At 44.3% G+C, this 13446-nt stretch overlaps 1 protein-coding gene across 1 annotated transcript; it reads left to right on the top strand.

Annotated features, from left to right (window-relative positions):
* Positions 1-734: 734 nt before the first annotated feature.
* LOC114229524 (sperm-associated antigen 11B-like) lies at positions 735-3048 on the top strand. The gene is made up of 3 exons (XM_054720343.1): positions 735-803; positions 1149-1295; positions 2642-3048. Exons 1-3 carry the CDS (start codon positions 749-751, stop codon positions 2773-2775), a joined length of 336 nt encoding a protein of 111 aa, XP_054576318.1. The 5' UTR covers positions 735-748; the 3' UTR covers positions 2776-3048.
* The last annotated feature ends 10398 nt before the right edge of the window (positions 3049-13446 follow it).

The raw sequence follows: 13446 nt of genomic DNA, 5'->3' as shown, positions 1-13446 counted from the left end.
GTGTGATGCCAGTTTCCTCCTAATAATCTCCAGGGCTTTGCCCATCAAACCGGCTCCTTGTGGGAGGGTCGTTCTTTTCAGAAATGTCTGGGAAGCTTGTTTTCCCTTCAGATCCAGACAGGACATGAGAGGTGACTATTTGGGTCTCAATTTTTTTATCTCATTAGATCAAATGATTTTAATGAATCAGAACAACACTTTAGCTGACTGTGCTTATGAAAACACTATGTGTGTGTATACTTTTTTAAGATATATTTTTATTGATTTCAGAGAGGAATGGAGAAGGAGAGAGAGAGAGAGAGAGAGAGAGAGAGAGAGAGAGAGAGAGAGAGAGAGAAACATCAATAATAAGAATCATTGATCGGCTGCCTCCATCACGTCCCCTACTGGGGATGGAACCTGCAACTCAGGCATGTACCCTTGGCCGGAATCACACCTGGAACCCTTCAGCCCGCAGGGCAACGCTCTATCCACTGTGCCAAACGGGCCAGGGCCCTGCTCTTTCTTATTCACAGCCCACACAAGGCATTCAGGCACGGTATTTACTTCCTGAGAAGATGGCTTAGTGTTCGTCCAGCCAGCAGGGGAGGACAATGTGTCCCCATGAGTCCTCTGTGACCGGGACATTACTCTGGAACGCAGCCCTTCTTGGGTACAGGCCACTCCCCCCCCCCCCCCCCAGTCAGCAATAAAGGGCCCCACTGCCTGACAGCCCACCAGGCCCTGTGGCTCACTGTCCCACGGCTGCATGGAGCGACTCCTCCGGCCACAGGCCCTACTCCTGGTGGCCCTGCTGTTTCCAGGTAAACGGGAGCTGTGACCTGGGCCAGGGGGCCAGGGGGCCAGGGTCTCCCCGCTGGTCACTCAGGGATGGGCGTCCAGGCTGAGTGGGGAGACCACAAGCCCTGACAACCCATTTTCTGGTGGGGATTTTAGGTGAGAGTCTCCTGGCTGGCATCCCAGTGGCACTGGCTGTACCTATGGCCCAGGTTTCCCAGGAGGGAGGCTCCAACCCTGACTCCTCTGTCTTCCTTCTCCCATGTCCTCCCCTCACAGAGGAGGACCGTCTCTCTTCTGTGTCCAGGAGAACCTTAAACTCTAGGGGTCAGCTGCACAGAGACCGAACACCCTCCGCTGTGTCCACACAGGGCTGTGCGAGGCCAGGCATGCAAGCCAGGGAGGCGCCGAGGACACCAGGGCACCCAGGGATGAGGCCCTCAGACCTGGAACCAATGATTCTCAGGGGCTTCACCACCCAGGAAAGCGCTACCTTGTGCCACTCACCCCCCCCGCTGGTGGGTAAGTAAGCCTCCTGCACCCAGTTCACCCGCCCCATCCTTATGTCTCCTGAGTCACTGTGGCAACCCTGTGCGTAGGACCTTCCATGAGTAATAATGTTATCCATACACAGCTCTTCACGCTGGCTGTTCTAAATGTTTGGGTATATAGCTTCAGTTATGCAAGATGAATAGATTTTAGAGGTTGGCTTACAGCATGGGCCTCCAAGTAAACAATGCGGTGTTTCCCATTTATAAAGATTGGTTAAGATGGTAGGTCTTATGTTGAATGGTCAGACCACAAGAAAAAAAAAATCTAAAGGACACGAGGAAACTTTGGGAGGTGATGTTCCTGTATTACCTGGATTGTGGATGGTATCGCGGAGGTATGGGCATCATATTTGGGGTTTTATATTATTAAAAAAAAAAGAGTGCTGATAAGAAAACAAAGTGATGAGAAAATAGTTTTAATTGATTGACCAGTTGATTCTTTGGTCTAGCCAAACAATTATATTGCAACTGGCAAAAGAAGTTAGGACAGGAAGAAGGTAACTCCCCTTCACCTTGGATGGGTGTGAAGGTCAAATCCCAAATTGGTGGTGGAGATTCTGATACAATGGGAGCACCCTTAGGGTACAGTCTTCCTCATGGACATGTACCCTGATCTCTGATTCTGGGCCTCTGTTTTCATTGTGTTCATCTATATTTTTAACACTTGCCCCTTGCTCTTATCTATCAGTTATCCTCAAAATATGCCACTGATGAGAAAAAACTAATATTTAATAATTTCAGTCCTTGAACTACAGAGTGAAATATCAAGTTCACATCACTCAAGTCACTTGTCACATGTTCAAGGGACCAAATAGTCTCCCAGGCACTCCCTCATAATGAGGGGAATTTTTTTCCAGTTACATAACACTCTACTCACTGTCTCCCCTGTTCACCTGGCCTAGCCTAGATGTCCCACCTCCCGCACATGGAGGGCTCAGTCCCCCTCCCAAGGGACCACTGCATCTGTACACATCCGATGGGGCCGTACTACTTCCCAGTTTGCCTCAGAGAGTCCTTATCTGTCCCCTTGCACAACCTTCTAAGTCAAGGAGTCACATTAGCTCTGTAACACATCCATCACCATTAGCCTTCCCAGTTGCCTCTTATTTGGCTTTTCATTTTCCAGGGATCGGGAAGGTGATGTATAAGCCCAAATCAAAATCTGCCTTTTCTACTCTCAGAATGGTTTCATGGAAATGTGGGAGAGCATACGCAAAAGACATCATCCATCACCATCCTCCCCATAGCCCTTGGGGCTAAAGTTATTTTTGAGATGGTCTTAAGAGACTAATGTTGGCTATTTCTTTATACAGATTATGAAACAGGTTTCAAAGTTGTCAACTGCAGGAAAAGCGAAGGCCTTTGTCAAGAATATTGTAATTATATGGAAATACAAGTGGGCTACTGCTCTGAAAGAAAGGATGCCTGCTGTTTATCTCAGAATTGAGGCTGCTGACACAGAAGCGAGAGGGTCATCCACCTGCTGTCCTCCTGGGCCATGGCAAAGACCCAGGTGCAGGTCATCTGAGGAAGGACCTGAGCAGAGAGGAGTTGAGCATTGTCACCTGGGCCAGGAAGTCTAAATATGTTATTGTAGAAAAATAAAGATAAAAATGGGCTACACATAATCTTATAGACATGATCTTAGAGAAAGTGACTTGGCTAGAGATGAATAAAATCACACAATTTTTGGTGGTGATGTGGATGTAATAAACTTTATAGGCAAACATTCAAGGAATTCATTCTTTTATATTAAAAATATGTTTTGAGGGTCTACCTTTGTTCTACTCACTGACAAATATAATGAGTTGAGAACATGGATATGTGGGGAGAAAAGCACTGACTAAATAGAAACAATGAAATGCTACATATTCCACCATGTGGATCTATCCCAGTCGATGTGTGGAGAAGATCAGTAGAAAAGCATTAAGAAAGGTTCTTGGAGAAATGTGAGCAGGGTTTTGGAAGATGATCAGGAGTCTGTTGAGTGAAAGAGAGAGGCTGGTGTTTCCAGGCAACAGGTAGAGCTTTTAGAAAGGTGTGGAGACATGAAGCATGGTTTGCTAAGGAAATGCAAAAAGAGGGAATAATTGCAAGGATAAGATGAGGCTGGTATAGAAATGTTGTGTGAAATTCTCAAAGAAAAGTATTATGGTAAAGACCTTGGACTATTAAACAAAAGAAGGTTGCCAGGTGCTCTGAGGCAGTGACATCAACATGGTCTCCAGTTAAGAATGTTTATCCTGACAAAAGAATGGGCGTGGACTGGAAATATGTGAGACTAGAGGCAGGAAAAGGGGTAAGAGATTAGGGCAATGGGTGGAGCTCACACTTGCTGACTAAGAGGACACAGTGGCCGTGAAGAAGGAACAGTGGGGGGAGGGATAACTGAAGAGACTGACCTCACAGGTTTTGTGACAGAGGAGGAATGACATTGGGTGGGGAAGACTTGTGTTAACTGAGGCAGCACACAGAGGAGAAGGGGAGTGGGAGGAGCAGGGAGAAGACTAGATTGGCTCTGGACACATTAAATTTGAAAACCTGAGACATTCACCCATGGATTCCAGGAGAGTGGAAGAGACAAGAAGTAAAAGAGTAAAAGTCTTTTACTTATTCCAGCTGGTGTGTCTCAGTGATTGAACATTGACCTAGGAACCAAGAGGTCATGGTTCGATTCATGGTCAGGGCACATGCGGGGGTTTCGGGCTCCATCCCCAGTAGGAGGCATGCAAGAGGCAGCTAATCAGTGATTTTCTCTCATCGTTGATGTTTCTCTCTCTCTCTCTCCCTCTCCCTTCCCCTCTGAAATCAATAAAAATATAGATATTTTTAAATGTAATTTACTTATAGTTGGAAACAAAATCTTGAAAAAGTCTTAGAATTTACCTGTCACCCAGGGATACCTTCTAGGAGTAGAGGGAAATGGTGAAGAATGCTAAGTGAGGCACAGGAATGAGGAGTTGTGGAGGGAGATGAAGAGGGCTCTGAAAGGGGAGGAAGAAGAAAGCTCAGTGGCATGGAAAACAGTCCAGGGAAGAAAGTGGTGTCTGAGGCAACAGGGAAGATCTGGAGAAAAGTGAAGATTGCTATCTGTCTCCACGTTTTCTCAGATGCATCTAGTTGAGAGATTGGACATCAGGGGACCCTGGTCCTAGGTCAAGGTCTATCAGGAACGTAGCCTTGGATAGTAAGCCTGAGATGTCAGTATCTCCTTCTAAGTGATAAGAACAAAATGTATTAAAGGAAGTTTTCTGTTTGTTTTGGCATAAAGATTAAAATAGTGATTAATTATAAGTACAAAATGGGGACTAGTGTGCATGTAAGGGGAAGCTTTGAAAGAAAGAATAAAGCTGTGATGATTGATAAGGAGATGGATAAAACTAGAGTCCTGTCTGCAAAAGCATATCTAAATAGGTCATCATTCTCCTAAGTCTCTCTAGTGGTACCCCTGTTACCAGTCCCTGACTCATTCACTCATACATTCATTCATTTATTCTTTCACTCACTCATTCTTACAAAAAACATGGAGTAAGCATGCACAGTGCTCCAGGTACTGTTCTAGATTAAGGAAGTCCAGTAATGAACAAAATCCCCACATTCATATAGCTCACATTCAAATTTGGAAGACAAACAATAAGCAAGATATGTCAGTAAAAATATGATAGATTAGAACGTGATCAACGATACGGAAAAAATACTGGACAGGGAATACAAATTGTGAGGCAGAGGGCGGCATTCTGGAGGCAGGAGGGAGAGGTCTCACTGAGAGGTAGCCTGGGAGTGAAGACCTAAGGAGGTGGGGGTGGGCCCTCTGCGGTCTGTGTTTGGTGGGCGGGGGCATCCCAGCAAGAAGCCACATGGCCACTGCCCAGAAAGGAGCATGTGGGGGACTTAAGGAATGGCAAGAGGGGGCCAGTGTGGTTGTAGCAAAAGGAATCGGGGCAGAGGGGGAGTTGAAGACATTCTATACTAGATTTAAGTTGCATCAAGAAAGTCATAAATTTAACAGAAGAAAGAACTTTCAGGGCATTAAGATTATAAAACAGTAACACCTGTTACCCAGAGAGATTTCGGATCCTACTTTAGGATTCATAAGAAAGAAGTAAAATCTGTGTTGTTGTTTTTTTTCCCCCCTATCATTCTGTAATAATTTATGCAGTTCTGCTTGGATGGCCTCAAGGGCTCTCCGGGCCATTCTGGGCCAATGACTCTGTTGGTTACACTGTGTGGTTCTTTTCAGGAGTGCAGGGCGAGCAGCAGGCTTGATGGACACCAGCTGTGCCCCTGGTGGGAAGATAGCCTTCAGCCCACCAGCCTCACTCAGTGTGCTGCCTCCACTGCACCCGGAGCCTTCGGGTGCTTTGGTCTCTCTGACCCAACCACACCCGAGCCCCTCTGTCATCAGGAAGTCTACTTCATCCTCAGTGCCCAAGACCTGCTGGGGGGTGGTGGGGGTGGGGGAAGACAGGTGGGCTGGCTCAGTCACTCATATCCCCACTTGGCTCCTATGACTTCCACAAAGGCTACATCTGACCTTTCCTCCCTGTGCACATGATCCTGCAGGCATGACTTGCTCTGAGGTGGCTCACCCTTACCTCTTGGGTCAGAGGAAGAGACCTTGGCAATAAGAACAAAAATAAAAATGAGTCTGTCCAAACAAAGAGACTGAGTTTCTTAACACACTATATGTATGTTTCTTTGTATATCCTGTAGTGAGAAGAGTAACGTTAGGACCTCAGGGACAGGATCGAGCCTGGCTGTAGGGACACTAAGCCCAGCCATGTTGTGAGGCCGGGTCTGATTTCTGGTGGATGGGACTGAGTCTCAGGGTGGAGCAGACAGCCTTGGTTTCCCATCAGCCCCGCCCTAAGAAGCCCCTGTGTTTCAGTGTCCTGTGGCTATGGCTGCATGCACCTCTGAGAGAAGGCTGCTCTCGAGTTTCACCTCCTGCCAGACAGTCCATTTTCTCCTCGAATGAGTCTGGGTACTGGAACTAGAGTTCAGTGCAGTCAGGAGGTTTTTTTCCCTCCCAAATGAGAAAGCTAGCTGTGCACTTGCTGCCCGCCCTCTCCGCGTGATGCGAGTAAGCCAGCTGTGTATTCAGCTGCCTGCCCTTTCTGCGCGCACGGGTCTCTGCACCTCCACAACTCCTCTGAGTCTCAGTGTCTTTTTCTCTTTCCTTCTAGTTGTAGAATTTCCACTCAGCCAGCTTTCCGATGGTTCTGTATGATGTCTGCTCTCTCTTCCAGCTGCAGTTTTGAAATTGTTGTGCAAGGCAGCAGTATAGGTGTTTACCTATGCCACCATCTTGGTTTATCCCCTTTTTCCCCTCATAGCTCCCCTCCACCCAGTTCCCACCCCACCGTCTGCCCTTACCTCCTCCCCACTGTCCTCATCCATAGGTGTACAATTTTTGTCCAGTCTCTTCCTGCATGCCCCCATACCCCTTTCCCCCTGAGAATTATCAGTCCACTCCCTTTCTATGCCCCTGATTCTATTATATTCACCAGTTTATTCTGTTCCTCAGATTTTTAATTCACTTGATTTTTAGGTTCACTTGTTGATAGATATGTATTTGTTGTTCATAATTTTTATCTTTACTTTTTTCTTTTTCTTCTTCTTAAAGAATACCTTTCAGCATTTCATATAATACTGGTTTGGTGGTGATGAACTCCTTTAGCTTTTTCTTACCTGTGAAGATCTTTATCTGACCTTCCATTCTGAATGATAACTTTGCAGGGTAGAGTAATCTTGGTTGTAGGTTCTTGCTATTCATCACTTTGTATATTTCTTGCCACTCCTGTCTGGCCTGCATAGTTTTTGTTGAGAAATCAGCTGACAATCATATGGGTGCTTCCTTGTAGGTAATTAACTGTTTTTCTCTTGCTGCTTTTAATATTCTCTCTATGTCTTTTGCTCTTGGCATTTTAATTATGATGTGTCTTGGTGTGGTCTTCTTTGGATTCCTTTTGTTTGGGGTTCTGTGCACTTCCTGGACTTGTAAGTCTATTTCTTTCACTAGGTGGGGGAAGTTTTCAGTCATTATTTCTTCAAATAGGTTTTCAGTATCTTCCTCTCTCTCTTCTTCTGGTACCCCCATAATTCTGATGTTGGTATGCTTGAAGTTGTCCCAGAGGCTTCTTACACTATCTTCAGCTTTTTGGATTCTTTTTTCTTTTTGCTTTTCCAGTTGAGTGTTTTTTGCTTCTTTGTATTTCAAATCTTTGACTTGATTCTTGCAATCCTCTAGTCTGCTGTTGGGTCTCTGTATAATATTTTTTTTATTTCAGTCAGTGTACATTTAATTTCTAGTTGGTCCTTTTTCATATCCTTGAGGGTCTCATTAAATTTATCAGCCTTTTCTAGGAAATTCTTGAAAAACCTTATAACTGTGGTTTTGAATTCTATATCCAGTCGTTTGTTTTCCTCCATTACTTTCATTTGTGATCTGTTTCTTTGTCTCCACATTTTCACTGCTTCCCTGAGATGATAGGGTAGCTTTGTGTGCTAGGTTTCCTATATGGCCCAGTGGCTTGGCCTCCCAGTCACCTGAGGTGGACACAATTGGTACACCCCTTTATGGACTGTGTGTACAGCCTTGTTGTAGTTAAGTCTTGATTATTGTTGGTATCACTGGGAAGAATTGACCTCCAGGCCAATTGGCTGTGAGTATCAGCTGTGTCTATGCCGGGAGACCTTCTGTGCTGGAGACACCCTATAGGACCAGACTTGCAAAATTGCAAAAGCCTCTGTGCTCAGCTTGGATGGGCTGGAGTCTCAGGGCTGAGCAGACAGTCTTGGCTTCCATTCATCCCTGCCATTGTGTGTGTGCCTCCAGACCTCTGCCTTCCGCGGCTCCCCTGAGTTTTCGCCTGACAATCCAGATTCCCCCCGTAAAAGCATGGGTCCCTAGGGGTTTGCCCAGAACTGGGGTTCAGTGCAGTCAGAACTGGGCTCAGGAGCTTCCAACTCCCTTCCACTAGGGAAAGCCAGCAGGAGTCTCCATAGTCAGTCTTCTCTGCGCGCACTTTCCACCAGACCCCTGCCCATCGAGGCTCCCCCGAGTCTATGAGTCTCCGTATGCCTTTCTCTCTACCTGACAGTTCAGACTCCCCCGAATGAGCCTGGGTTTCACCCAGAACTGGGGTTCAGTACAGTCAGAACTGGGGTTCAGTGCAGTCGGGGGCTTCCTTCACCCTCCCGCCAGAGAAAGCCAGCTAGGCACTCAGCCGCCCTTCATCTCTGTGCGCATGTCTCCATACCTCAGCCCTTTGCAACTCCTCTGATTCTCCGTGAACTTTTCTCTTTCCTTCTAGTTGTAGAATTTCCACTCAGCCAGCTTTCCTGTGGTTCTGGATGCTGTCCGTTGTGTCTTTTAGTTGTAGTTTTGAAATTGTTGTGTGGGGCAGCAGTTTAGGTGCTTACCTATGCCACCATCTTGGTTTCTCTCCCAATTTATGATATTGTTAATAATGGCATTTGGATGAAATATTTCCTGATCCCTTGAATATTTTAGAACAAATTTTTCTTTTAATAAAAGATAATCATCCTTGCAAACTCAACAGTGCCTTCCTCATCCAGCATTTGGAGGAGGGTAAGAAATGCGAAGGCAGGCCTGCTTCTGGTCGCTTATAGGATGCCCAATTTCCGTAGGCTTCTTTTTTCCTTCTTATGTATGCCTTAACTATGTCATGAGGGCAATTTAACTGAAATTCTCATTTTATTGGTTTTACCTGAAAATCTGTAAGTCTTATGAACTGGCTCATTCTGGTAATTTTCTAATTCATAAATGGTTTTAAAATAGTATTTAACATTCTCTTTAAAATTTTTTCATTTTAATGTGCTAATAACACATCACAGGATGTCTGTCCTCTTAATAATTTTTCAGTGTAGCGTACAAGACTGTTGACTGTGGCCCCAACCTTGCAAGGTCTCTAGTAACTCCTCACTTCCCTTCCCTTCAGCCCCTGGTAACCAGCATTCAATGTTATTTCTTCTTAGAAAATTGTCTGTTTCCTTCCCAGAACTTCCATAGCCTTTAAGGTGACTGTCCTTCCTCTGACTTTCATGTCTCACATTCTCTAGTAGCTTTGGTGTCTGTCTTTTTCCTCCTCAGTCTGGAATGTCAACCCAAGTGTGATCCTCACATTATTAATTCAACTTCCGAAGCATGAACTTTTCCCTTCTACCAAAACATTTCTTTACTTTTCAAACTTGTTTTTTTTTTTTTTTAATCTTAGCCTGCTGTGGCTTTATTTCACCTTGCTTTCTCCTTATTATTCATTTGCTTCTAATGACTAGATGCTTTTTTTTTTCAATGTGAGACAGAATTGTCCTCTGCTTGCTGCAGTGGATCTTCTTCAGAGTTCAACTCTTTTGCTCAGTCTTCTCAATGATATTTCTTTATCTTTAATGTTTCAATATTTCTTTCTCATACACTCCAGTACAGATTTGAGTTCTGTTACTGTTGGATTATGGATTCATTCCACAGATATTACTAGTGTAAGGTTTGAGGCACAGGAAACTGGAGTCGGGAACGACCAAGTCATATTAAAGGAAGGTTTATTCCACAGGAGGGAAAAGAGCAGGGACCCAACTGGGCTGCCTCCGCAGATGGAGGGGGATGGAGAGAGAGGAGAACAACGCTTGTGGGAGTGTGGAGTGGCCTTTTAAGGGAACAGGAAGAGGTTGGGTCCAGGGTGGAACTGGAGGGGTGGGCCCCAGGGCACTCGGCACGCACTGATTGGTGGTTCAATGTCTTGTGGCAGATGCCAGTAACGTCATAACTCCACCTTGCCCCCCTGCCTCGACCTAACAACTAGCACTTATTGTAGGACAAGCACTGTTCTGGCAGCTAAAGATTCAACAAAGAACCAAACACACAAAAACCCTGTCTGCACAGAGCTGACATTCTGTGGGATAAATAAACAAGTGGAAAGAGTGAGTGACTTTGCTCACCAATTATTTGAGAATAGCAGAACCTTAACTGAGGGCTATCTGGATGGCAGGAGTCCCAGCCCAGTTCCATCTGTGTCTGGGCACTCATTTACTAAAACAGTGAGACTGAAATTGGAAGTGAAAGCCCTAGAACATGTTGTGTAGCAGAAGTCCAGCCTTGAGGCTCCCAGCAGACCCTAACAGAAAGTGGGCCAAGACCTCTGCCTCCTGAGCCACAGAATGCCACGTGGTTCTGGAGCCTGGAGGCTTCAGTGCCTTTGTGTCCATGTCTATTAGAAGAAAGCACTCCTTTCTTTAAATATACATGCTTCTTTCAGGAGCATGGACTGGGCTCTGGGTCACCACCCCAGCCCCAGGAGCTGACTCATGCACTGTGTAGCCATGGCCCATGTGGCCTTGGGTTCAAAGACTTGGAGAAAGGGCTGATGCACAAATTAATATGTAAGACAAGAAATATAAATTTGGAAATTATGGAGGAAGCCAGTTGTGATTATGGTACAAGGGACCAAGTTCCATCTGCTTTTATTTACTAGAATACACAATTGCCTTTTAGGAATGCAAACACATATCAAAGGTGATGTTTGGTAAACATTAAGATGATCAGGTTGGGGGAGTTTGCTTTAGGCCATTGAGTGATCAGCAGTAGTTAATAAAATGCAGATGTTCATCCCAGTGAATATCAAAAAGCCCCATTCAGCCTTCTGACTGGACTTCTCACATTTATAGTAATTACTGTTGATCTTGGTTCCCAGCAATGTACCATATGCACCTTATGGCAAACATGGTTCTTAGACTTTCAGGTACCACAGTTAGAGCCCCAAGCAATTTCCTGAAGCAACTCTCTCTGTTTCTCTTACCCAGATCAGGAAACCAAGAGGAAAATCAATGGACAATTGAATGCTTGGTTTTTAATGAGTGCAAGTTCTCTTTTTAGGCCCTAAAGTCATAGCTTGGTAAGAGTGGGGCAGTGAAGAGACCTCCTTTCTTGTAATCTTTTATAGTGACTGTGTGTCACATCTGTAATAAAGTATGGACTATGTGTACCAACTAGCTGGATAGAGTTTCTCTTGCCAAGGAGTTCACAGGTGCTTGGCTATTACTATTAAATGTCTGTGAGTCAAGTGACAGCCTAAAGCAACAAAATCATGACAATACATGATTAACACATGTGAAGGAAAGGGATGTGTGTGGAGACCAAATAAGTGGAGACAAAGAACATGGCACCAGAATCAAAAGCCCCTGCTACAAGGTAGAGTTGTAGGCTGTACCCTCCCTCCCTGGGCTTCCATTTCTGAACTATTAGAACTGGAATAATGATAACGCACCTGATGAATTATGGAATTGCTGAAGAGAGACAAAACTTGTTGAATGTAATTTTCAATTATAAAACATGCACAAAAGCAAGGTATTATGATTCATTGATTCCATAAAATAACAAATAAAGATTTTTCTATTTGATCATCATCATTTAACTTCTAAGTCATTGCCTCATATCTCCCACAAGGCCAAATAAAAAGTTCAGAAATATCATGGAAATACACACCATTTTTTAATCCACAGTACAGTTTTATTATGATGGTATTTTTCCAATAGGAATCTTTCTGACAGTTAATTATATGTAAATTTCATTATTGCTTATTATTAACAATACACTTTATAGATAGAATCAAAGAACTGCCTAACTCAGAGTCTAAGAGACCTACAATCACAACACTTTACTCTGCAGATGGAAGAATCCACCACCCAGAAAGATGAAGAATCTGGCCAGAGAGGCTGTCACATTTATAAGACTTTAGAGGCTATTGCACTGGGTTTGACACATTCTTCATTGTATAAGATCAGTGATTTTTTTTTTTAACTTTGAAAATGTGGCCGATACCCAGTCCTTTCCTCCTATTGGGTTTTTAATTAATTGTCTCAGGGAGGCATTTGCCCCAAGTCCAGTAAGACCCATGTCTTGCTTGCCCCCTGTTGACATGACATTGAAGGTGAAAGGGTTTTATCTTGGGTTTCACAGATATAATCCGCAGGTGTTGTATTGGGCATGGTGGTGGGTAGTTTGTGCCTGCCTGGGTGTGTCCACGTGGCATTACCGCTCATTGCGTTAGAAACCCCTGTAGCTGTTCAAAGGCTGGTTCCTAAAATTGGAATGAACCATTCTGGCGAGTCATTTTCTTTAAAAGGAGGGAAATTGTAACAGCACAATTGCTCATGGCTCCCTTCTGTTCTGATATTATGTCATTTCAAAAATCCTCGAGGTTTTCTCTTTTTATTGTAATAACATACACATAATACAAACATATGCCACTTCCAAGTGTGCAATTCAGGGGCATTACCTATGTTCACAATGTTGGGCAAACACCATCACTGCCTTGTTCCAGAACATTTTATCACCCACTGAGCACACACTCCCAAGTCCCTTCCCTCCAAGCCCTTGGCAACCACGGATCTGCTTCCCGTCCAGTGGATTTGCTGGTTCTGCACATTTCATAGAAATCGGGTCACACAACATGTGGCCTTTCGTGTCCACTTTACTTTGCCTAGCAGAGTGTTTTCAAGGTTCATTCCCCTGAGAGCATGTGTCAGGCCTTCATCCCTTATTATTGTTGAACGACACCCCAGTTATGATTGCACCACCGTTTGTTTATCTATTCATCAGTTGATGGACATTTGGGTTCTTCCACTTTTTGGCTATTGTGAATAGTAGTGCTGTGGACATTCACGTACAAGTTGTTATTTGAATATCTGCTGTTATTGTATATGTAGATACAGATATTAGCTAGCTTATGTGATAACTATGTTTAACTTACTAAGGAACCACCAAGCTTTTCTATAGTGGCTGCATTGTTTCCATCCCCACCAACAATGGATGAGGGCGCCCATTTCTCCACACCCTTGCTAATACTTGCTGTTTTCCATTTCATAGTTGTTTTCTCATGGCCGTCCAGTGCCCGGGAAGTGGGATCTCTTTGTGGTTTCAATCGCACTCCCTAATAACTATCGATGTGGAATGTGTTTGTTGGCAGTCTGTATTTCTTCTTTGAGGAAATGTCCATTCAAGTCCTTTGCCCATTTGATTTTTTAATTGGGATGTATGTCTAATAATTATTGAATTGCATCAAGATTTTCTTTTAATATACATGAATGCTTTTACGACTGT

The sequence above is a fragment of the Eptesicus fuscus genome, chromosome 8 (assembly GCF_027574615.1).
Source record: "Eptesicus fuscus isolate TK198812 chromosome 8, DD_ASM_mEF_20220401, whole genome shotgun sequence".
NCBI lineage: Eukaryota > Metazoa > Chordata > Mammalia > Chiroptera > Vespertilionidae > Eptesicus > Eptesicus fuscus.
The sequence above is the reverse complement of the archived record's forward strand: the minus strand, read 5'-3'. Positions and strand labels throughout refer to the sequence as shown.

Coding starts and splice junctions, on each gene's coding strand:
- LOC114229524 (XM_054720343.1), top strand. CDS start 749: ATGGAGCGACTCCTCCGGCCACAGGCCCTACTCCTGGTGGCCCTGCTG. Junction 804..1,148: donor GGTGGCCCTGCTGTTTCCAG/GTAAACGGGAGC, acceptor GTGTCCACACAG/GGCTGTGCGAGGCCAGGCAT. Junction 1,296..2,641: donor GCCACTCACCCCCCCCGCTG/GTGGGTAAGTAA, acceptor TTCTTTATACAG/ATTATGAAACAGGTTTCAAA.